General features: G+C 44.3%; 1 protein-coding gene across 1 annotated transcript in view; it reads right to left on the bottom strand.

The window, feature by feature from the left end:
- Nucleotides 1-3,411: 3,411 nt before the first annotated feature.
- Nucleotides 3,412-24,892, bottom strand: part of USP12 (ubiquitin specific peptidase 12) — a 140,344-nt gene continuing 118,863 nt past the window's right edge. The window contains exon 8 of the mRNA XM_033104437.1: nucleotides 3,412-3,486. Coding sequence (XP_032960328.1) covers nucleotides 3,427-3,486 — 60 coding nt within the window. The 3' untranslated portion in view covers nucleotides 3,412-3,426. The remainder of the gene's footprint in view (nucleotides 3,487-24,892) is intronic.

The following is a 24,892-nucleotide window of genomic DNA, read 5'->3' on the forward strand; positions in this document are numbered from 1 at the left end:
AGAGCTCTGATTAGATATCTGGGCACACCAAGGCCCAGTCAGGTTGGCACATAAAATTAACCATCACGCCATTAAACACCAGCTCCCCAGCCCCCTGCCCCCAGCCCCTGGCAACCACCATTCTATTTCCCGTCTCTGAATTTGACTACTCTGCGCACCTCATGTAAGTGGAATCATACAGAGTGTGTCCTTCTGTCACTGGCTTAGTTCACGTAGCATAATATCTTTAAGTTTCCTTCAGGTTGTTGGAATCTCCTTCTCTTTTAAGGCTGAGTAGTATTCCATGCTGTGTATATGCCACATTTTACTTACACATTCATTGACACTTGGGTTCCTTCCACCTTTTAACTATTGTGAATAATGCTTCTATAACCATGGGTGTACAAATATCTTTCAAGAACCTGCTCAATTCTTTTTTTTTTTTTTAAGATTTTTATTGGGGAAGGGGAACAGGACTTTTTATTGAGGAACAGTGTGTACTTCCAGGATTTTTTCCAAGTCAAGTTGTTGTCCTTTCAATCTTAGTTGTGGAGGGCGCAGCTCAGCTCCAGGTCCAGTTGCCGTTGCTAGTTGCAGGGGGCACAGCCCACTATCCCTTGGGGGAGTCAAACCAGCAACCTTGTGGTTGAGAGCCTGCGCTCCAACCAGCTGAGCCATCCGGGAGCTCAGCAGCAGCTCAGCTCAAGGTGCCGTGTTCAATCTTAGTTGCAGGGGGCAGAGCCCACCATCCCTTGCGGGAGTCAAGGAATCAAACTGGCAACCTTGTGTTTGAGAGCCCACTGGCCCATGTGGGAATCGAACTAGCAGCCTTCGGAGTTAGGAGCATGGAGCTCCAACCACCTGAGCCACCGGGTTGGCCCCTGCTCAATTCTTTTTGATATATATCCAGGAGTGGAATTGATGAATCTTATGGTAATCCTACATTTAATTTTGAGGAATTACCAAATTGTTTTCCACAGTGGCTGTAATGCATTCCTGCCAACAGGGCACAGGGTTCCAATTTCTCCACATGCTCACCCATACTTGTTATTTCCTGGAGCGGGAGGGGGATTGTTTTGTTTGTGTTGATTGCCATCCTAACAGGTGTGAGGTGGTACCTCACTGTGGTTTTGATTCACATTTCCATCCTAATTCGTGATGTCGAGCATCTTTTCATGTGTTTAACAGCCAACTGTATGTCATCTTTAGAGAAATGTCTGTTCAAGTCCTTTGCCCATTTATGAACCAGGTTGTTCATTTTTTATTGTTGAGTTTTAGGAGTTCTCTGTATATTCAGAGTATTAATCCTTTATCAGCTATATGATTTGCAAATATTTTCTCCCATTCTGTGGGTTACCTTATTACTCTATTGACAGTGTCTTTTGATGCAAGAAAGTTTTTAATTTTCATGTGAATGTTTTTTTATATTGTTGCCTATGCTTTTGGTGTCATATCCAAGAAATCACTGCCAAATCCAAAGCCATGAACCTTTTGTCCTGTGCTTTCTTCTAAGAGTTTTATCGTTTTAGCTTTCACGTTTAGGTCCTTGACCCAGTTTTGTAAATGGCGTTAGGTAAAGGCCCAGCTTCATTCTTTTCCTTGTGGATATCCAGTTTTCCCAGCACCGTTTGTTGAAAAGACTGTTTTCCCCCCATTGAGTGCCTCTGGCATCCTTGTTGAAAATCATTTGGCCATATATGAATGAGTTTATTTCTGGGCTTTCTATTCTATTCCATTGCCCTATTCTATTCCATTGTACGAATTTATCTTTATCCCAGGACCACATTGTTTGGATTATTGGAGCTTTGTAGTAAGTTTTGAAATCAGAAAGTGTGAGTCCTCTGACTTTGTTCTGCTTTTCCAAGACTGTTTTGGCTGTGTAATATCTTAAGACTTAACTTCACCACCTGTAAAATGGGATGATACATGCATCTGCCTCACTGGATCGTGTGTGTGTTTGTGTTTGTGTATATGTGTGCGTTAGATGAGGTAAGGTGTGTAAAGCACTTAGCACGGAATACAGTAAGTTATACATTAAAAATGTCCATTAATACAAAATGATATAAAAATCCTTTAATGAGTTATTGCCTCTTCTAAATTAACAACTATGAAAAGCAAAGCTACATATATAGGAAAGCTACATATCTTTCATGTGTAGCCCACATCTTTATGAAGACTAAGTCAGTCTTCTAGTGTTTACTGGCCCTGTCTCAGCATAAACCACTATAGAGCAAACTGTGTTCAAACTGCAGCTCTGCCACATAATAGCTGTGTGACCTAGGGTGAGACACTCAACTTCTCTGTGCTTTTGGCTTTTTTATATTTGAAGTGGGCATACTAATACCTCCTTCAGAGTCTCTTGGATAGGGGGGATACATTTAAATAATGTGTGTGGAACCCCTAGTTCCATCCACTACACATAGTAAGCACTGAAAAAATTCTTTATTCCTCCCTCCCCATTTCTCCTTCCCCCATTTCATTCCTGCTCTAGACCGCTTGTTTCCTTGCTTTTCTGCTTTTCCTATGAAAAAGATACATGTCATGGTCTCTGACACAAGATAATTAATTATCTCTTTAAAGAAATAAGAAACATTTGTTGGCCCAAGACAGGGTCAAACAATGCACAATCCCACCCTTGAGAAAGCAGTGGGTGCATGAGGGCCTGAGGCACTACCGTTAGTCGGAGGGTCCCCACGGCGTGGCTCTGCCAGTCATGGAGACCACAGGCAGGTACAGCACAAGCCAGGAGTTCACTTATGTGCTTTTGTATTTGTTTGTTCATCCGGATATGTTTATTGAAGGTCTGCCACGCAGGCTTGCACCCGCCAGAACGCCCCATCTCATAGAAAGACCCCATCTCATGACCCCGACTGTGGAGTCAGCCAGGAGATGGGTCAGCAGACGGTTTCCTCCTTCCAGACGTTAGACAAGAAAAATGCCATCATAAAGTGCCAATAAACTTCAAAATCCAGGGTCAAGTTCAAGGTCCTTTGTGTTTCCTCCTCACTTACTCCACTTACGTCTTCATCTCTGTGAAATAATGTGCAATTGTTCTTGGAAATACATCTCCTGATTCTGACATAAAAGGACGTGTTTCGCACTTTGCTTCACTTCAAAGGTGAAGCCAATCAACATGGGTGATGTAGCGATCCTGGGTGCTCCCCCATGTAAGCCCCTTTCTTGTAACTGAGTACATTTTGTGCTGTACCTTGAAAGGTGAACAGAGTTACTCTGTTAAATTCACGAATAAATTGTCCTAAGGATAGATTCAATAGATTATCTTATATAACCCTAATCAATAGATTATCTTATATAACATCCTCTAGTACAAGACAGTAAAATCATTTTATAAAATGACCTCAAAGTGCAGCTTTCCTCTCCACAGGGATTTGTTTTCCTGATGCTGGATGCTGACATCCTTGTTTACCTGCTGTGTACTGAGAGTCATCAGTCCCTGGAAATGTGGCATGAGGTCCTCTCTGCACAAGCCCTCACCCAGACAGGAGGCTGAAAACAGAGCAGCAAAAGGTTCGTGCGGGAAAATCAGTCTTGAAATATTTATTAAAACCTGGAGCTTCATGTTATTCCAAATTTGAGGGGGGAAAGCTATTTGCAGTTTCTACTGGAACCCTGACTGTTCATCAGATACCTCAAAGGATAATTCTGATGTATTAGATGTATTGATGAATCAATATACTTAAAGATACATTTGTTTTTACTCACCAAACAGAAAAAAACAATGTCTAAAAATCATTCAGAAATTTCGAAAACATGTAAAAACTATGGGTTTACAACACAATGTGGAGATGGAAATTTACTAAATTGTTAGTAAAACACACACATATGCAGATACACACACACACACACACACACACACACACACACACACAGCCTACACCCCACACCCCATACCATCACCATGCCACTGAAAAGACATTTAATCTATATTCTTCACCATATGACACAGTTTCACATACTTGGTCACAGCTGAGAATGATGGTGAAATAACTCCACTAGGCTCTGGAAGCTTTAGAGAATTCTGCAATGTGGTGGGATTTTTAACTCCAGGAAGCACAGGACAGCCTTAGTTCTGGTTTTTTTGCTACTTACATAGCATCTTCCACCCACAGAGGATTCCACATATGGTTCAGCCAATCACACCAGCACATATGGTAGTGACGTTGGTGTTCAGGGCCAAGAAAAGCAATGAGCCACAGAGTATGAACCAACCTGGGCATCTGGACCTTGACCTTTCTGCCCTCGGGAAGATGATGGGTCAGCTTCCTGTATCTGGGGTTACTTTCCTCAGGCCCAGTATGAGTCTGAGACCTACCTCGGATTAAAAGAACCAGAGTGGTGCATGAAAACTGACATGAAACAATGACCAAGAAATGTCTTAAAATGAAACGATTTGTACACCATCATGTAGTGTGGGCTCATTTCTGCAAAATGCTTGTGTATATTCATGTATACATATGTGTATATTAAGAGTAAACTGGAAGAACATTACCAAAGTGGAATTAATGGCTATTGTCTTGAAGCAGAAGTTTAGGATACTTTAAGTTTCTATTTTACTTTGATATTTAATTTATTTGACAATGAGCATGTATTAATTCTGAAATCAGAAAAAGAGACGTTTTTTAAAATGTTTAAAGAATATGTAAAATAAATTCAAAACCATTATTTTTACATATTATCAGACATGGTTTTATTAATGGCAGAATGAGTGACAAAGTAAGATTATCTCAGCCCAAAAAGGTACAAACAAGGCCCTATTTATTTCCTCATTTCCTCACTTTTTATGCCCAAAAGAATATAAGATAGAAAAAGAAAACTAATTTTTAAAGGTGCTAATAATTGTTTAGCCTTGACATGAAGGCACTGAATGAATGAATCAGAAGAGTTAAATAAATTCAACGTGGAAAATTATAAACTTGATCAGTTTATAACCGGACTTTCACATATTGTGAGATTCAATGCCGGACTCTACCTCATTTTCCTCTTTTTTTTTCAAATAATAGTTCAAATAAACAGTTATTAGTTTGATGCAAAAGTAATTGTGGTTTAAAAGGTTAAAAATAAATGCAAAACCCGCAATTACTTTTGCATCAACCTAATATATTGTGCCATGTCATTCAGTGACAAACCATAAGCATTTCCCCACATTGTGAAAAATTCTTCAGAAACAGACTTTAATAGTGGAGCAATAAACAAAGTATAATAGCCGTGTAGCAAACAACTGTGTGTTGGTTGATTGGACTACTTGTCTATCATGGGCCTTATAGGTCTTACGTTAGCTATTAGAAATAATCTCTCTTTATTCATCAGTTCATTCATTTACCAGTTGGATGAATCTTTTTTGTGTACTTGCTGTGCACAGAAAGAGCGAGGAGACAGTCTCCCCAAATGGCGGAGCTTACAGTCTGGTGCAAGACAGACATCAACCAGCCAAATGCCCGGGTGGTCACACAGTGTGCTGACCATTTTGACAAAGAAATAGTTTGCTGGCAGGCTATCATTGGAGACCCAAATTCTATGGGCTGAACTGTACCCCCCCCAAAAAAAATGCGTATGTTGAAGCCCCAACTCCAAGTACCTCGGAATGGAATTGAAATTTGGGTATAGGGTCACTGCAGATGTAATTAGTTAAGATGAGGTTATTAGAGCGGGCCCTAATCCAATATGACGCGTTTGCTTATACAAAGGGGACATTTGGACACAGAGCCACCCGCGGGGAGAACACCACCGTGAACATGAAGACGGCCACCTACAAGCCAACAGAGAGAGAATCCTAACACATCCTCCCGCAGTCCTCCGGAGGAGCCAAGGCTCCTGGTTCCTTGATTTTGAACGTCCAGCCTCCAGAACTTGACAGAATAAATTTCTATTGTTTAAGCCCCCGAGGCTGAGGTACTTTGTTACAGTGGTCACAGAGGGGGCTTCTCGGAGGAAGTGACACTGGGTTGCCACCTGACAGATAAGGACTCGTCGGGAGCAGGGAAGAGGACAGCGGAATGTGCCCAAATGAAGATGAGGGGACCACATCATCGGGGCCTTATAAGCATGAGAAGGATGAGGGGTTTAGTCTCTGGTCAGTGGGTGAGATGATCAGGGAAGCCCTTTTGTATTCAGGGCTCAGTAGAAGATGACAGAAACCACTCTCACTTTTTTAAGCAAAAAGAAATCTAACACAGGGAATCACCTATCTACAGATTGGTGGGCAGCAGTCAGGAGGGTGAGGCCCCAGGACACACCATGAAGGCAGCAGGCCTGAGTCCACAGGCCGCAGCCACACTGCACCTGCTGGAGCCACACCTGTAAAGGTGAATGCCCTGGGCCACGCCGCCCCTGTCCCTGCCTCACACTGCACTGGCTCATGTCATCCACAGGCACATCAGACTTACGCAGAGCCTAAACTGCCTCTGGAACCCAAGCTGCATGGAGTCTGGGAAATAGGAGCTTCAGCTTTCCAGCCTCTGCAGGAGACAAAGGTACACTGGGAGGAGGTAGAAGCAGACGTTGGATACGCCAAAGGACTGCATCCTCTTTAAGAGATCACTCGGGTTGTTAAGTGGAACGCGGGTCGGCGAGGCAAAGGTGGAGAGGAAGACCAGGTAGAAGACTATTGCCATAGTCCAGGTGAGACATGGTTGGTCAGATTTAGGGGCAGAGGTGAGATGGAGGCAAGAGGGTTAAGCGTACATTTTGAAGTTAACATTCACAGTCCCTGCTCTGTTCTACTAGGCTCTATGAGACCCTGCTCCTACCTTCTTCTCTGGCCTCATTTCACTCTTGCCCTTGATCTCTCTGCTCCAGCCACCTCCACCCTCTTCCGGTTCCTTGAACAGCACCAGCTTGTTCCTACCTTAAAGCCTTTGCACAGACTGTTTCCCCCACCGGGGCTGCACTGCCTTGAAATTTTGCATGACTGATTCCTTCTTATCAAATCCCAGATAAAATATTACATCCTCAGCAATGCTTCTTCTGATCACCCAATTTAAAGTAAACTCCAGCCAGTCTACACGTCACATCGCCTGGATTTTCAAAGGGCATCAATAGCGAAGTGATATTTTCTTGTTTGTTTGTCCTCTGAGCAGAGACCCCTATGTCTGTTCATCTCCGTGTCGTCTGTGTCTGGAACAGTGGCCAGCACACAGGTGACACTCAGTAAATATTCACAGATGCCTACAGAATATAGGAGGTGAGAGAGTGAAGAGCCAGGGGTGATACATTGCTGGACTGGACAACTGTGTGGGTGATGATACCACAGAGATTTGAAGCCAAATGGGGACAGTGTTTGGGAGAAGAAGAATACAGAATTTAAGTTTTTGACATGTCAAGTTTGAAGTGCACATGAGGCAGACAGAATCGTGGCCCCTCAATGATGTCTACATCCTAATTCTCAGCACCTATAACCATGTGACCTCCTTATATGGCAAAAGAGACTTTTCAGATGCAATTAAGTTCAAGACCTTGGATGGAGATATTATCCTGGATTATTATCCGGGTGGGCCCGATGTCGTCACAAGGGTCTTTATAAGAGGGAGGCAGAGGCAGATTTGGCGAGAGAAGATGTGATGAGTATAGAAGCAAGAGGTTGGAGTGGTGGGAGAAAGGGCAGGAGCCAAGGAACCAGGCAGCCTTTAGAAGCTGGAAAGGCAAGGAGATGGACTCACCCCTGAAGCCCCAGAAGAAACATGCAGCCCTGCTGACACCTTGATTTTAGATTTCTGAGCTCCAGAGCTGGAAGAAAAAAATTTGTGTTATTGCAAGCCACTGTTTGTGATAAGTCATTACAGTAGCACAGATAAATTAATATAGCCCATAAAGCACTATCTATGTGGAGATATCAAGTAGACAGTTAATAAATCTTTGTTTGCATCTCTGATTATATTTAAGGGGAGAATAGTGAATCAAACAGTAAGTACTTTAAAAAAGCAACTCATATATATCATTAAATTGCTTTATAGGTGCATTGTACCAAAAGCTCTCCCACAGGGATGTCCATAAGAAAGTCATCTCACCACATGTACATCATTATGTTTGCAAATTGGATAATCAAATAATGATATCATCGCTCTAGTCTGCATTTCCTTTAACTGCTAGTGAGGCAAAACCTCGCTCGTATCTTTATTACCCGATTATAATTTCCTTCTCTGAAAATTATCTTTTTCATCTTTTATCAGTTAGGATGACTTCATCCCAAGTAACAGAATACCTACCTAAAACTGGTTTAAACAACAGACATTTATGAATAACTCTCACAACCCAGACAGCCCAGAGGTAGGCTGTTGGAGGCTTGGTTCAGAGCACCAAGCAGGTCAAGGCTATAGTCAGATTCTCTGTGATTTTCTTTGTGATACCCTCATGGTCACAGCCTGCTGTGGCTCCCCAAACATCAGACCCCCAACACAGCCCTCTTCACAGGCAGAAGGACAGAGGGCGGGGTTTCCCATTGCACCACTCTCTCCTGTATTTTCCCCAAAGCCTCAGAATCTGTCTCGTCTTATTGGTCAGAGGTGGGTCACGTGTATCGTAGCTGCAAGGGAAGCTGGGAATGTGAGTTCCTGGCATTTCTCAGCCTCTGTTTGGGAATGGGCTTTCCCAGCAGGGAAAAGGCATTCCCACCCATCCTGTGCACATGGGTCTGTGGCAGTCTCATTATTTTTCTTACCCATTTGCATGGAGCTTTATACAGTAAGGACATTAATCCTTCATCTGTCATTGTGTGGCCAGTATTGTTCCATAATTTGCCTTTTCATTTTGTTTACGGTAATTTTTGTCTTTTCTGTTTTTAAGGTAGTAAAAGGACTCAGTGATTCCTCCAGACACTAAAAAGTTTGTGTGCTGCCCTTCTCCTCTCTGAAAGCACTGAGAGGAATACATTTCAACTGGCCATGGTATAGGCGTCTGCAACATAGGTACAATACTCCACGCTACAGGTGCAGGACCTTATAGTAACAGCTGCTACTCTTCAGGCTCCCAAGGGGCCCGAACTCATGGGAGGCAGGAGACCCACCCTCAGCTCTTGAGACCCTACCTGGGGAAGAAAAGGGGTGCTGAAATGGCCAGATTCCCCTCTGAGAAGAATGTGAGAGTACACAAAGAAGATGGCATGCTTCACTTCAAAGTTCACCACTTTCTGTAGTTTCCTCTGGACCATCCGTGGGATCTGCTCCCACTTCACATTGCTTTGGCCCTCACAACTATGGCAGCTCCTTCACACTCGTGGTTATTCTGCCTCAGAAATATCTGAAGGTCCTTCACCTACGTCCGGGCACCTCCACTAACCTGGAAGCACATTGAGTATGAGGAATAGCAGTTACAATAAAATCTCCTTATCGACCCCAACATACACTCACACACATTTTTTTTTAATCTTTCAGGCCAACTGCGGAGCTCCCCCCAAGCTGCCAGGACCTAAAGGTAGACTCCCAGCGTCCCATATCGCACCTAATCCCCATGCCAGAGCCGGAGGATTCCTAAGGCCCTTTCAGATCTGGTCCCCAGCAGGAAGCTGCCATGCGTGTCCGTCATGGCTCCCTCGTGCTCAGCCAGCACACAGATGTTTTCTCCTCTTCGCCAGTCATGTTTGGCCTGTCTGACCTTTGAATGTTTGCGATTCCAGAATATTGGATGCCTGCCCGATCAATCTCAGATTTTAAATTGGAACGCTCTGCCTCGTTGCAGTGGCTCCACTCCTAAACAGACGCTTTCCCAGGTCCTTTGACATGGCTGGTGGTAATTTTTTTAAGGGATGGTGGACAAAGAACATCTTCAACTTCCCTAAGTAGAACAAATAAAGGGGCTTTGTTCTTTATCACCTGGTTTTTGCAGTTCCAGGGAGCAGAGTGTGGGAACACACAAAATTCCTTCAGTTAGGTCTTCTGTTAAACGTTTGTGAGAAATGTTGAACCCCAGCCAATTACAGAAGATAAATGAGTTTAACATTGTTATTTAAAAAAAAAAAAAAAAACAAGCCTCAGATATAACCTTAACCCCCGATTTTAATCGCCTCCCCTGAGCTCTGAATCCAAAGACCCAACAGTTTAAGGCTCCCACCATTGGGTGTTCTGAGGTGGGTCAGAAGGAACTCCTGGCTTGGTATGGAGTCACCACCAATGCATTCACCTGCCAACACCCAGGTCCCCCGTCTTACTCTACCTCCTCATCAAACCAGTCCCCAAACTCTGGCCCCTGCGTCTCCTCCACGGCTCTCAGGTCTCTCCCCTCCACTCCATTCCCACCAATATGGCCCCAGCTAAGTCTCCCTTCTTGTCTCACCAGGATGACTACAAGGAGTCCCCATCTCTCTCTCTTTCTTCTGACCATTCTCTGGCGCCTGACGGAGGGATTGCGATATAGCACATGTCTGTCCCCACCCTCCACAGCACCTTCAGGATGGAAGACTGGCTTCTCAGCACAGCCACAAGCCTTTGCCCATCCTCCCAGGCCCCCATACTCCTGGGCTCCAACCCTGCAAATCGCTCATGGCAGAGAGAGAGGCAACTCTCTCTGCCTGTGTTTTAAATATTGGTCTTATTATTATTCAGGTATGATGAGCCCACAGAGCAGAAGACAACTGTCGTTGATAAAATAGTTTGTTATTCCCAGTTCCCAAGAGGAGGGGCCTGCCATGCCACACAGAGCTAGACAGGGAAGCAGCTGGTCATTCGGGAGGCAGAGGGTGAGGGCAAATGTGGGCAAGAGTCTTTATTGTGGTTTCTGTGGGAAGGAACAGGTGAGCCAGGGCAAACAGGCTTAGGATTGTCTTGTTTGCATAATTTCAGCAGGGTCTGGGGCCTAGGAGCTGTGCCTAGTGGTCTGGTACGTGGCTCTGGGTAATTAGGCGGGGGAATGGTGGCCTGGAGTGAGAGAGCTCCACAGAGAAGGTGGCGGGGATGTGGCCTGTGGACTGGTTAGTTTGCATGTGAAAGGTGAGCTCCTGGGCCAGTTGTTTGCTTTCTCTAGAAGTCAGCTAACCCCAGGAGGAGTGGTCCCTCTCTGGTCAGCAAAACCCCACATGTCAAAACATCAAGTACAGAAACCAGAAAACGTGGTTAATACAGACTGGAATGACCGTCCGTTCATCCCTGCCATGACAGATGGGCAGGCCACATGTCAGGGCACAAGGCCCTAGAGGTTCCCATGTGACCTCGGGTCGGCCAGGGAGCCTCTCTGAGCCTTACTCCCCATCTGGAGGGGTCACGGGACAAGATGTGGCCAGCACCGTGCTGCACGCCATGAGCACTGGGTGGATGTCAGTTTCCTCCTCTTCCTAGTTGTCCTTCCGAGAAACACTCAGGGGTTCCTTCCCTGGGACGTCCTCTAACCCCTTGGTCTGGGTGACTTGTCCCCTCATGCCCTGTGGCTGCCGCTACCTCAGCATCACCACACGAGGTTGGATGTGTCTGCCGGTCTCCCCTGCCGGACAGGGGGCTCTCTGGTGGCAGGCACAGGTCTTCCAGATCTGAGTCCCACGGGCCCACCGCAGACCCTGGCTCCTTGCCACAGGGGCTTGCTCAGCAAACATTTGCAAAGTACCAACTGATTGTGACTTTGCCATTCCCACTGCCTCCCAAAGCAACATTCCATGCGGGTCCCTCGGGACAGACACTCATGCCTCCTCACCTTGAGTCCTCTGTACTTTCCTCTGCTTGAAGTCAGACTAAGCCATTAGCACATCTGCACCTGGGCCCAAACAGGCGTCAGCGGGAGGGTACATCTCAGCTCAGGAGTTGACTACCCAAGCCTGCCCTCACACACGTGCCCGCCAGATATGGCAGGAGTGCTCCCGCTGATGAGGGAAAGGCACCCCGCCTCAGCCCGCGGGACTCGAGCAGCACAGTCTCCCCTCTTCCCAACAGAGTCCCAGGCTCCAGCCTGCACAGCTGGCTCACACGTCCGCCCCTGGGAGCCCTGCTCCTAGCCACAGCCCCACACGTATCCCAGATTAAAGCCACGTTGCTTTTGCCAAAAACGTCAGTGCATAAAAACGGATGGCACTGCATCTAGCAAGGGAGAAATACCACATTTTAAATCATTTCTTAATAAGAAAGTGTCCTGAAACACACTTAGGCTCTCACAGTGTAACTGCTAAAGTGCCGTCATGGCCACGTCCTCGTTAAGTCTTATTGCCACTCCACTTGGCTCCTAAAATGACAGCCAGAGTCTGCGCTGCTTAGTGCCCTTCCCAGACTGGCTCCAGTTCAGGGAGCACGCAGGAGACGCGCTTTCAGATCCAGGAGCTCATATTTGTGGGGTCTTTTCTTTGCCCAAACATTGCTTCCTCAGCTGTCAGTTGCTTTGTGACATTTGTTCCTGGGAAAGAAAGAGAGAGGAGAGAGGTGGAGGGAGAGGTATCCCCCATCCTACATACACACAGACACACAGACACACAGACACACACACGCACGCGCACATGCAGCTGCTTCTGATACAGTGCTCTCTGGAGGGCAAGAGGGCGGGATGGGAGGGAGAGACAGCTGCTGGGCCAGCAGGCTGCCGAATCCCCTAATCCCACCCCTGGCATCCTGCCCCACCAGGGCCTCAGCTCCCGGAGCCCTTGTGGAGTAGGATGTGGCAGCAAAGGGAACGTGGGCAAAGCCCCTTTCATTCCATCTTCTAACAGCCACACGTACTTGGCTGTTAGAATGTGCCAGACGGTGGAGAGCAGGGGAGAGCACAAAGCATAAAAATAGGTTTCTCTCAAGGCACTCGGGTTCCAGCTGAACAACTTAGAAAAGATGCAAATAAAAGGTGACACAGTAAGTGCTATCGGAAGGGTTCCTGATTCAAGCTGGAGGGAGTCAGGTGGGCTTTCTGGTGGAGGTGATGCCTTAGCTGAACCTAGGAAGTGTTAGCCACATGAAAAAGTGGGAGGAAGGGAGAGGGATCAGACTGTAGAAAGGAACAAGCCAGAGAGAAGGGGCACTGCATGGTCAGAAAATCACATAAGCCAAATATTCGCAAACCTGTCTGTAGAGCTAAATGAGGGCACACCAGTTATGTTAGGGTGTGCTCAGATACAAGAGAAATAACACCCAGCCAGAAGTCCTCACGCCAGCACTTTCCAAACTTCAGGCTGCATACAAATCAGCCAGGGATCTAGTTTAAATGAAGTAATTTTTAGTGAGGTAAAAGCTGGCATGGGGCTACATTAAGAAATGAAGTTGGCATGGTTTGCAGGGGCCAGATTATTCACTCACTCAGTCATTCAACAAATATTTATTGAGCACCAACTATACCCCAGGTACTTTGCTGGACACTGGGACTACAGTGAGACAGCCGTACCCCCGACTCTCAGGAAGTTCACAACATAGATCAGAGTTCTCCTAGATACGACTAAGGAATTTGGAGTTACCCACAAGACCACAGGGAACCGAGTGATAGAGGATTTAGTCTGGGAAATGGCATAGCATGACTTGCATCTTTAGAAGTTCCCTCTAGGATGCATGTGGAGAACGACGCAGAAATTTAGTTGAGAAGTTACCAAGGTCTGAGCCACAGAAGCGGTCATGTGGTGGGGGAAGGGATAAGTAGGAAACATAATACAGGAGGCTGAGCAGGATTTCCTGATTTCATGAATGATTTGACATGGGAGTGGTGAAGGAGAAGGGAGAGTCAATGGAGACCCCTCAAGACAGGAATGGCAGGAGAGATACCAGGTTCCAGGAAATACCTGTCACACTTGGTTTTCATCACATTGAATTTAGATCATCTATGGGACATTTAGCCAGGCCCATCCATGATTATATTACAGTCTTACAGTCCAGAAAGAAATTTAGGCTGGACAAACTACAGCATCAGGAGTCATCATCAGATAGTTTAACTTATTTGAGGGATGAGATTCCTAGGGACAGAGAAACAATGTACTTTGAGGACAGAAACCGAGATGCGATTATTTCAGGGCAGGTAGAGAGGAAGGAGTCTGGGAGGGCATAGAAAATCAAGAGACCGTAAGCATATCAAGAAGGAAGTAGGCAGTTCATTCAGCACATGTTTTCTGTGTATCTACGATGGGGCAGGCCCTGGCAGTGAGGGACCAGGCCAACATGCACTGCGCCTCCAGGAAGCTGGCCGTCTAGAGGAGAAGGCAGGCATTCACCAAGAAAGTGGGGCTGCTGGCCCCTTCTCCAAGTGTAACCTTGGAGAGGCCAACGATCTAGAGGAAAACGTATGGATTTAAAGAACTAAAGTAAAGCGTGACAAACCCCTAGGGAAAGGCGGGGGCTGTTGACCTGGTGTGGAGTGCAGGGGGGGTTGGGGGGGGGCCGGGGTGCGGCCATAGCAGCACCACTGGGGAAGAGGCCAATCTGTGCTCGTGTCTCCTCCAGAGGACCTGGGTGGTTGTTGTCTGCCTCATAGCACCTGTGATGGGAAAACACCACAGTGAATTTGTGGCAGTAACAGAGACCAGCGCGATGAAGGGGTGAATAGATGAGACCAGCGCGATGAAGGGGTGAATAGATGAGACCAGCGCGGTGAAGGGGTGAATAGATGAGACCAGCGCGGTGAAGGGGTGAATAGATGAGACCAGCGCGGTGAAGGGGTGAATAGATGAGACCAGCGCGGTGAAGGGGTGAATAGATGAGACCAGCGCGGTGAAGGGGTGAATAGATGAGACCAGCGCGGTGAAGGGGTGAATAGATGAGACCAGCGCGGTGAAGGGGTGAATAGATGAGACCAGCGCGGTGAAGGGGTGAATAGATGAGACCAGCGCGGTGAAGGGGTGAATAGATGAGACCAGCGCGGTGAAGGGGTGAATAGATGAGACCAGCGCGGTGAAGGGGTGAATAGATGAGACCAGCGCGGTGAAGGGGTGAATAGATGAGACCAGCGCGGTGAAGGGGTGAATAGATGAGACCAGCGCGGTGAAGGGGTGAATAGATGAGACCCAGGGAAAACTGATTAGTCCTGACCTTTCCCTCCTCCTCTGCCCTTGATTGCCCCCCACCAACTACACCTCAAAGACTGGTAACTATAACAAGAAAGATAATTGCTCAGAAGGCCAGGGGAGCTGCTTAGAGAAGAATCCCTTTGAGACCAGGCCATCTTGCTAGGGGCACTAAATGGGTGCCCTCCAGAACTGAGCGTGGTCCCACGAGGTCTCTGTCCTAAGGCACACATTACCGCCATAAGCCAGGAGGTTGATCACCAGAAGCACACGAACGGGGGCAGTTCCTAAAACACCAACAACAATCCCCATATTATCTAAAACATTTGGTTTTCAACCAAAAATAATTACATGCAAAGAAACAGGAAATGCAGCCTGTACTCAAAGAAAAAAATTCAGGCAATAGGAATTGAATCTGAGTGGAACCAGATGTTGGATTCAGTAAACAAAAATTTCAAAGTGGCTATTACAGATATGTTCAAAGATGTCAAGAAAATTATGTCAAATAATTAACAGAAAATATTGTCAATGACTATGATGGACTGAATGTTTGTGTTCCCCCTAAAATTCACGTTTGAAGCCCTAACTCCCACTGTGACTGTATTTGGAGACAGTGACTGTGAGAAGGTGCTAAAGGTTAAATAAGGTCATAAGCATGGGGCCCTAAATCCATAGGTCGGTGCTGATAACGGCGTAGCAAGAAAACAGCCGTTTGCAAGCCAGGAAGAGAGTTCTCACCAGGAATCAACCTTGATCCGGGACATGCAGCCTTGGGAACTGTGAAAACGATTTGCTGTTTAAGCCGCCTCGTCTCTGGTATTCAAGTGGGAATTTTATACTTAAAAATACAATCACTGAAATTTAAAATGTGATTCCTCTAGAAGGCTCAGTGGAAGATTAGAGGTGGCCGAACAACCAGTGAAATTGAAGATCGGTCAATAGAAATTATCTAATCTGAGGAACAGAGAGAAAAAAATGGTTGAAGAAAAATGAACAGAGACTCAGAAACCAAGGAAGGACCAAGTAATACCAACATATAGGCAATAGGAGTCTCAGAAAAAGAGGAAAAGAAGAGAAAAGACAGAGAAGCTATTTGAAAAAATCACGCAAGGGCAACTCTGTGGCAAAATGATTCAAAGAAGAAAAAGAGAGTTCTGGTCAAGATGGCGCAGTAGGGAAATGCTGCACTTATCTCCTCTCACGACCACCTCAAAATTACAACTAAACTACAAAATAACTGTCATTGAGAGTCGCCTAAAATCTTGCTGAACTGAAGCCCTACAACTAAGGACTTGCAGAAGAAGCCACCTTGAGAGTGGTAGGAGGGGCAGAGATGCAGAGTGGTTTGGTCCTACACTCACGTGTGACCATTAAAATTCAGGAGGGATATCTCGGCTGTGAAGGTCCTCCCCCACCTCCCAGAGGAGCGAGAGGTCCCAGCCCCACCCCAGGGTTCCAGTAACACAGAGAGAAGTCCCCATAATTTCTGGTTATGAAAACCAGCAGAGATTGTGACTGAGTGAAACAGAGGGCAGCTGGAGTCCCAGCCACTTCTCTTAAAGGGACCACACAAGGACTTACTCTGAGCTCCAGTGCTGGGGCAGCAGCTGGAAAGGCGGCAGGGACATATAGTGGGGAACTGAGTTGTCTGGAGTGGTATGGGCTGGAGAGGCTGCTTTCTCCTGGACGGAGGAGCCGGTGGAGGCCACTGTTTCTTTGTTGAGTCTTCCCTCTTCCCAGTGTGCGGACACAGGTAGCTGCCATATCTTATTCTCCACTTAGTTGGGCCAAACCCAACTTTCAGGCACACCGAAGCCACTTCCACTGGCTTTTTCATACAAACCGCCTGCCTTAGCTCATGCTGCAGATTTTCCTAGGGTCTCGCAACGGTTCGTGGAACCCAGACAAGCAGCATCTGGCTTGAGCATGTCCTGTACCTCTGGCTGAGGAGCCCTAAGCCTGGCACAAGTGGCAGCCAGCCTTGGTTCGCAGTTTGGACTCTTGAAGCACTTCCAAGCAGGGCATGGGTGGCAGCCATCTGTGGATTTCTTTGTGGCTTCTGCCAGGTGGCTCTGGGTGGGGCCTGGGCTGTGTCTGAACTTGACCTGCAATGGAGCCCCTCCAAGGTGGTCCTGGGGCTGGTGTCCCAGCAGCCTGCTTTGAAATGAGCTGGAGCATCACTCAGCCGCCTCCAAGAACGACACACCCAACAGGCAGATTGGGCAGACACCAGAGTCCTGCTGAAGCAGATCCTGCTCCATAGGGTCAGCCCCTGCATCACAACTCCTCCACTGTAGTCATGGCCAGTCCTCACAACCAATGAGCCCGAGGAGCAATCCTTCCCACTGATATGCAAATAGCAACCAAGGCTCAACAATAGGATGGCACATACAACCCACACAAAGGACACACCTGGAGTGAATGGCTCAAGTAACCAAGGAGGCTGCACCACTGAGCCCCACAGCACACCTGCTATATAAGACTGCTCTACTAAGAACAGGAGACATAGCAGCCCTACCTAATACATAGAAACAAACATAGAAAGGCAGCCAAAATAGGGAGACAAAGAAACATGTCCCAAATAAAAGAACGGAACAAAGCTCAAGAAAAAGAACTAAACAAAATGGAGAAAGCAATCTACTCTGATTGGTAAATTATAAGGTTATAAGGATTATCAATGATATCAGGGAGAAGTAAACAAAGAAACAGGAAATATAAAAATGGAGATAGAAAACATGAACTGAACCAGTCAGAAATAATGAACACAATAATGGAAATGAAGAATACATTACAGGGAATCAATAGTAGATTAGATGAAGCAGAGGATCAAACCAGTGATGTAGAAGATAAAGTAGCAGAACAAAGAAAAAAATAGCAAAAAGAAAAAAGAATCCAGAATTTAAGAGGCCTCTGGGACAACATCAAACATACCAACATTTGCATTATAGGGGTACCACAACAAGAAGAAGAGAGAGTAAGGAATCGAAAACCTATTTGAAGAAATAATGACGGAAAACTTCACTAACTTGGCAAAGGAAACAGATACACACGCACAGGAAGTGCAGAGAGTCCCAAACAAGATGAACCAAAGAGGCCAACACCAAGACACGTCATAATTAAAATGCCAAAGGTTAAAGACAAAGAGAGAATCTTAAAAGCAGCAAGAGAAAAGCAGTTAGTTACCTATAAGTGAGCCTCCATAAGACTGTCAGCTGATTTCTCAACAGAAACTTTGCAGGCCAGAAGGGATTGGCAGGAAATAGTGATGAAAAGCAAGGACCTACAACCAAGATTACTCTACCCAGCAAAGCTATCATTTAGAATTGAAGGCCAGATAAAAAGCTTTCCAGACAAGAAAAAGCTGAAGGAGTTCATCACCACCAAACCAGCATTATAAGAAATCTTAGAGGGACTTCTTTAAGGTGAAAAAAAAAAAAATCAAAGATATGAATAATAAAATGGCAATAACTACATACCTATCAACAATTACTTTCAATGTAAATGGATTAAATGCTCCAATCAAAAGACAGGGTGGGCTGCTGAATGGATAAGAAAACAAGACCCTTACATATGCTGCTTACAAGAGACTCACTTTAGATCGAAAGACACACACAGACAAAAAGTAAAGGAATGGAAAAAGACATTTCATGAAAATGGAAACAAACAAACAAAAACCTAGGGTAGCAATACTTATACCAGACAAAATAGACTTTAAAACAAAGAGTGTAACAAGAGACAAAGAAGGACCTCGTAATCTCACTTTTGGGTATTTATCAGAACAAACATAAATGCTACTTCGAGGGGACGTGCTCATCCATATGTTTGTTGCAGCATTATTTACAATAGCCAAGATATGAAGGCAACTTGGGTGTCCCTGAGTGGATGAATGGATAAAGAAGAGGTGGTATATATATGTATACAATGGAATATTACTCAGCCATAAAAAAGAAGGAAACCTTGCCATCTGCAACAACATGGATGGACCTAGAGGATATTGTGCTGAATATAATAAGCCAGACAACAAAAGATAAATGCCATATGATTTCACTTATAAGTGGAATCTAAAGAACAAAATAAACAAACTAAACAAACTCATAGATACAGAGAATATTTTGATGGTTGCCAGATGGGAGTGGGGTTGGGGGTGGGTGAAAAGGGGAAGAGATTAAGAAGTGCAAATTGGTTGTTACACAGTAATCATGTGGATGTAGGGTACAGCATAAGGAATATAGTCAGTAATATTGTAATAACTGTATATGGCGTCAGATGCATACTAGATCTATCGGGGTGATAGATGGGAGATGGATTGGGGGCAGGGTGAAAAAGGTGAAAGGATTAAGAAGTACAAATTGGTAGTTACAAAACAGTCATGGGATGTAAAGTATAGGGAATATAATCAATAACTATATATAGTGCCAGGTGGTACTAGTCAAGGGGATCACTTCCAAAATTAAATAAACACACTTGAAACTGATATAAAACAATATTGAATGTCAACTCTAATTGAAAAATTTTTAAATGGGGGGAAGAACGATAATATTGTGATAGCATGGTACGGTGTCAGATGGTTGCTGGACTTATCATGGTGATCACTTCTTTAGCATAGGGAATAAAATTAATAATGTGGTAATAACTATGTATAGTGCTAGGTGGGTACTGTTGAATAACTATGATGTATACCTGAAACTAATATAATATTGTATATTAGCTATATTTTAATAAAAATCTTTTTAAAAATGCATTCAACTTTGTCAAAACTAAAACCTCTGCTCTTAGAGAAACATTATTAAGAGAACCAAAAAAAACAAGCCACGAAGTAGGAGAAAATATTTGAAAATCATATACCTGATAAAGAATTTGTATCTAGAATATGTATATATTTAATCAGTTTTTTCTTTCAGCTTTATTGAGATAAATAAAACCGAAAAATATAATATTGAGATATTTGAAAATATTATTAAAAAACATTGTGATAAGCACTGCTTAAGTTTAAGGTATACAACCTACATACAACTTACATATATTGTGTAATGATTACTGCAGTAAGTTAAGTTAACATCCATCATCTCATATAGATATACGAGTATGGGAAAAAAATATTTTTTTCCTTATGCTGAGAACTTTTAGGATCTACTATCCTAGCAAATTTCAAATATACCACACAGCAGTGTTAACTATAGTCATCGTGTAGTACATTACATCCCCAGGGCTTATCTTAAAACTGGAAGTTTGTGCATTTTGACCACCTTCATCCAATTTCCCCATCCCTCACCCCTGCCTGTGGGAACCTCAAATATGATCTCTTTTTCTCAGTGTTGTTTTCTTTTCTTTTCTTTTAGATTCCACATGTAAGCGATGTCACTTATTTCACTTAGCATAATGTCCTCAAAGGTCCATCTATCATGTTGCAGTATTTTTTTAAAACCCTCAAAATTCGAGAATAAGAAGACAAACTAATTTTTTAAATGGGCAAAAGATACACAGATAGCAAATAAACACACAAAAAAATGCTCAACATCATTAGTCATTGTGGGAAAACAAGATTAAAACCTCCAGTACAATTATACATCTATTAGAATGGCTAAAATTAAAAAAACTGACCATACCAAGTGCAGCAAAGATATGGAGCAACTGGGACTCTCACTTGGAAAATAGTTTTGGAGTCTCTTAAAAAAATTAAACATATTACATCTGAAATCATTATGAAATAATTTTGAATATCAACTGTAATAGAATAATTAGAAAAAATAATAATAAAGTTAAACATAAACTTATCATCTGCTTCAACAATTCTACTCCTAGGTCTTTACCCAAGAGAAATGAAAGTAGCTGGCCATACAAAGACATGTATGTGAATGTCCAGAGTAACTCTATTTGTAATAGCTACAAACTGGAAACCCAAATGCCTGCCCACCAACATTTGAATGGAAAAACAAACTGTGATATATCCATATTTTTTCATGGAATTAAACGGAGTAAACTTTTTTCCTTTTTTTTTTCAGTTTCACTTGTACAAAAACAATACAATAGGTAGACATTTCAACTCTCACAAAGTGATAAGCCCCTGCCCCAATCTATTGCCCCTCTGACATCTTATATAAAGGGAATAAACTTTTGACTCATGAAACGACATGAATGAATCTCAAAATAATTCTGCTGAGTGTAAGCAGCTAGACAAAAAAGCATAAAAATTTATTTAAATTTCTATAAAATGAAACTACCTTTTCCTTATGCTTTCGAAACAGTGACAGAAAGCACATCAATGAGATGGGGGAGGGGGTGGGAAGGAGAGACTAAAAAGGGGCACAGTGGAACTTCTGTTCATTCTCCTGATAGCGGTGATGGTTTCGGGGTATATTACATACGCGTATGTCAAAACGTATCAAATTGTGTGCTTTAAATATATGCACTGTATTGTCTGTCAACTTGACCTCAACAAAGACATTTAACAATTTTCAAGTTAAACGTGCTTGGCAAGAATATTTCCAAGATGATCCGTGGACTTCACATTGCCTCATGTCAGCAGTACCTAATATCAGATTGTCCCTAAGTGGCGACTGCCCAATCTCTCCATTAGAAAGTACTTTTTTTTTTGCAATTAGTGAGTCATATAAAGAGTGATACATTAGCACCATGCAAATAACCCTCTTCCCCAACTCCCTTTCACCAAATAGTTCATAGTAGCAGGAGTCAGCAAGTATTTTTGTAAATTTCCAGATACTAAATAATTTAGGGGTTGTGGATCATATTGTCTCTCTCTCAATTACTCAAATCTGCCATTGTGGCACAAACACAGTAAAGGCAATATGTGGCTGAATGGCTGTGTTCCAACGAAACCTTATTGATGCACACTGAAATGTGAATTTATATAAATTTCACGTGTCAAGAAATATTGTTCTCTTTTGGATTTTTATTTTTTATCGAAACATATCTAAAATGTTCTTAGATGGTGGGATATTCAAAATCTGGCGGTCGCTTGGACCTGACTGGTGGACTGTAGTGTGCTCAACCCTGGTTTCTAGGATCCATTACTGCCCGAATCAATTATTTCATTGAGGTTTGCAAAATGATAATTTTCTAATTCAGGGGTGTCCAAACTTTTTTCAACATTTTTCACCAAGGGCCATATTCAGTAAAATACACAAACAGTTGGGCCACTCACTCGAGGTGAAATACGTATTGCCTCACCTGGTTTATTTAAGTAAACTAAATATATTTTTGGAATTTGCTGCGGGCCAATAAAAAATGGATTGCGGGCCGCAGTTGGCCTGCGGGCCGCAGTTTGGACACCCCTGTTCTAATTCAATCATTTTTCCCACATATATTAGCTGCCATTCTTCTGTAAAGAACTGCTTCTCATCAATTAGGAATGAAATGCACTTTCTCCTCAACAGGCAGGATAAATGCTTGATTCTTTCCCTTTCAATAGAAATTTTCAAAGAGAAAAATCAGTGCAGCTATCATAACCCTGGTGCCAAATGATTTCCCCTCTCTCTTTCTCTGTAAAACTCTGGAGCCATCAGTGCTTATTTGGTCACTTACTAATAAAAGATTTATTTATTTATTTATAATCAATCTTAGTCCTTTTTACCCTGATGCTCAAATTGTCTCAAATTTGGCCCTTCAGGTATGTTTTTGGGATAACCCGCTCATCTTTGGCAGCTTCCTTACTTTTTGGCACATGACATGCCAGCCTGGCTCACCTTATACTTCTTTTGCCCAGATCTGGAATCCACCAGTTCTCCACATGCGCTAATGATTAATTATACAAAAATGTCAATTTCACAGGTTTCAACCTAATCCCAAGAAACCAAGTTTAGGACCTTAATTGTGCGCATTTCTACTGTGGTGTCACTGTTTCTAGGCCTTTCAGTGGACAGAGCTATGAAATACTTTTTTCTTTTCTTTTTTTTTTTTTTTTAAGATTTTTTTATTGGGGAAGGGGAACAGAACTTTATTGGGGAACAGTGTGTACTTCCAGGACTTTTTTCCAAGTCAAGTTGTTGTCCTTTCTGTCTTAGTTGTGGAGGGCGCAGCTCAGCTCCGGGTCCAGGTGCCGTTGCTAGTTGCAGGGGGCGCAGCCCACCATCCCTTGCGGGAGTCAAACGGACAACCTTGTGGTTGAGAGGATGCGCTCCAACCAACTGAGCCATCCGGGAGCTCAGCAGCAGCTCAGCTCAAAGTGCCGTGTTCAATCTTAGTTGCAGGAGGCGCTGCCCACCATCCCTGCGGGACTCGAGGAATTGAACCGGCAACCTAGTGGTTGAGAGCCCACTGGCCCATGTGGGAATCGAACCGGCAGCCTTCGGAGTTAGGCGCATGGAGCTCCAACCACCTGAGCCACTAGGCCGGCCTACTTTATTTTTTAAATCATGAATTCCTATCAGTGTTACCAATTCAAAATTCACACAGGTTTCTTTCCTTAACTTTAATTTTATATTTCTATTTCTTTTTTCTCACCTTGAAAATCTTGATTCATTACATTAACAAATTTACCTAGTATTTAATCCTAAAATATACATTAGTTTCAAAATTACTATAGCAACATGACTACAGATACTAGAACAATGAAATTTAAGATTTCTCTGGTTTTTTTTAATCTTAGAATATATCCCACAGTCGCAGATATGCCACATTTCTACGGAATCAGACATGCAACGAGGTCTCAGCAATGAAAACCAGTTCTCTGTGGCACAGAACACACAACGGAACAAAAGGAACAAGAGCCGTAAACTCCCAGAAAAAGCATGTGTGTAGGATTATAACCAAAGACCAATTTTATTGTCATGGCGTCCCAGCTGAGGCCCCGTAACTGAGACTAATAGGTGACAAGTACCCACATATTCTAGAGAGGTTGGACCATCTACGTCCCTATTGCTTAGAGGTGTCCCCAGACACATTCTCCATCTGAGAGAGAAGGGGGGTTGGGAAGAGAATGGATGGAGGTCAGTAGTAGGAAGAACTTCTTAGCAGAGACTTCCCAGGGCTGTGGGGTCACGCTCACGGAGGAGAGGTGGTGCTCCCCCCACCACCTCCAAACAAGCAATGGGACTCCAGCCTCAAGACCAGAGAAGGAAGCCATGCCAGAGGCTGAGGTCAGACGCTGAGGGACGGGAGGAGGCTCTGAGTGGCTGAGAAGGGATTATTGCCTTGGCTTCTCCCCAGTCCCCAGCAGCTGAACAGCCAGTGAGCTATGTGAGACCCGAGAGGCTGGGTAGGATCCCATCCGGCCTCTCCAGTGGCCTCCTCTGGGATAAACCCGGGCGGGGGTCAGGTTACCAGGCTCCCATCCACCTCTTTCTGTCCTCCCAGCCTCGCCCAGCCGCTCTCTAATTTTTAATCCTGGGTCCCTAGTGAAATCAGGAGGCTGGTGTCAACCAAGTAAGCCACTACGAAATGAGTCACACTCTCTCTGCTCCTCCCAGTTACGGATTTGGTGGCTTTCATTGGGGCAGTTCTCATAAATGTCAGTGCATTCACTCTGGCTGAACAGACCAAGAGAGAGCAGCCGTGTGCCTGTATACTGCTCACTGACTGTCAGAGGCGGATTGTCAAGAGATGAGAGTACCATGGACACAGCCAAACACTGGATATCAGGAGCCCAGATGAGTTACTGGTCTTATGCAGAAGTGATGTTTGGTCACTTCCTTCTCATGCCCAGGCCTGGCTTGCAACCCACCTCTCACCTTCCTCAGGTCCCCCTTCTCTGATGGAGCCAGCTCAGACATCTAGCTCACATCTCTGACCCTGCTGCCCTTAGCCGAGAGTCCGCCCAAAACACTCTGCGTGTGTTTTTTCGATTGTCAGCAGGTCCCACTTTCCTAGATGGGTTTTTGATGCTTGCTCTGGTGTCTTTTCCTAACTCTGCCAGTTCCAGGGCTCTCTTACATGAGAAGCTCCAGGTAGACGTCTTTCAACATTTAAAAAAGAAGGAACGTTTGTATTTGCTTGGAAAACCACAGAATAACGAGTAAATAAATAAACGTGAGGCTCCTCAGAATATTAACACAGGCTCGA

This window comes from Rhinolophus ferrumequinum, chromosome 4 (genome assembly GCF_004115265.2).
Source record: "Rhinolophus ferrumequinum isolate MPI-CBG mRhiFer1 chromosome 4, mRhiFer1_v1.p, whole genome shotgun sequence".
NCBI lineage: Eukaryota > Metazoa > Chordata > Mammalia > Chiroptera > Rhinolophidae > Rhinolophus > Rhinolophus ferrumequinum.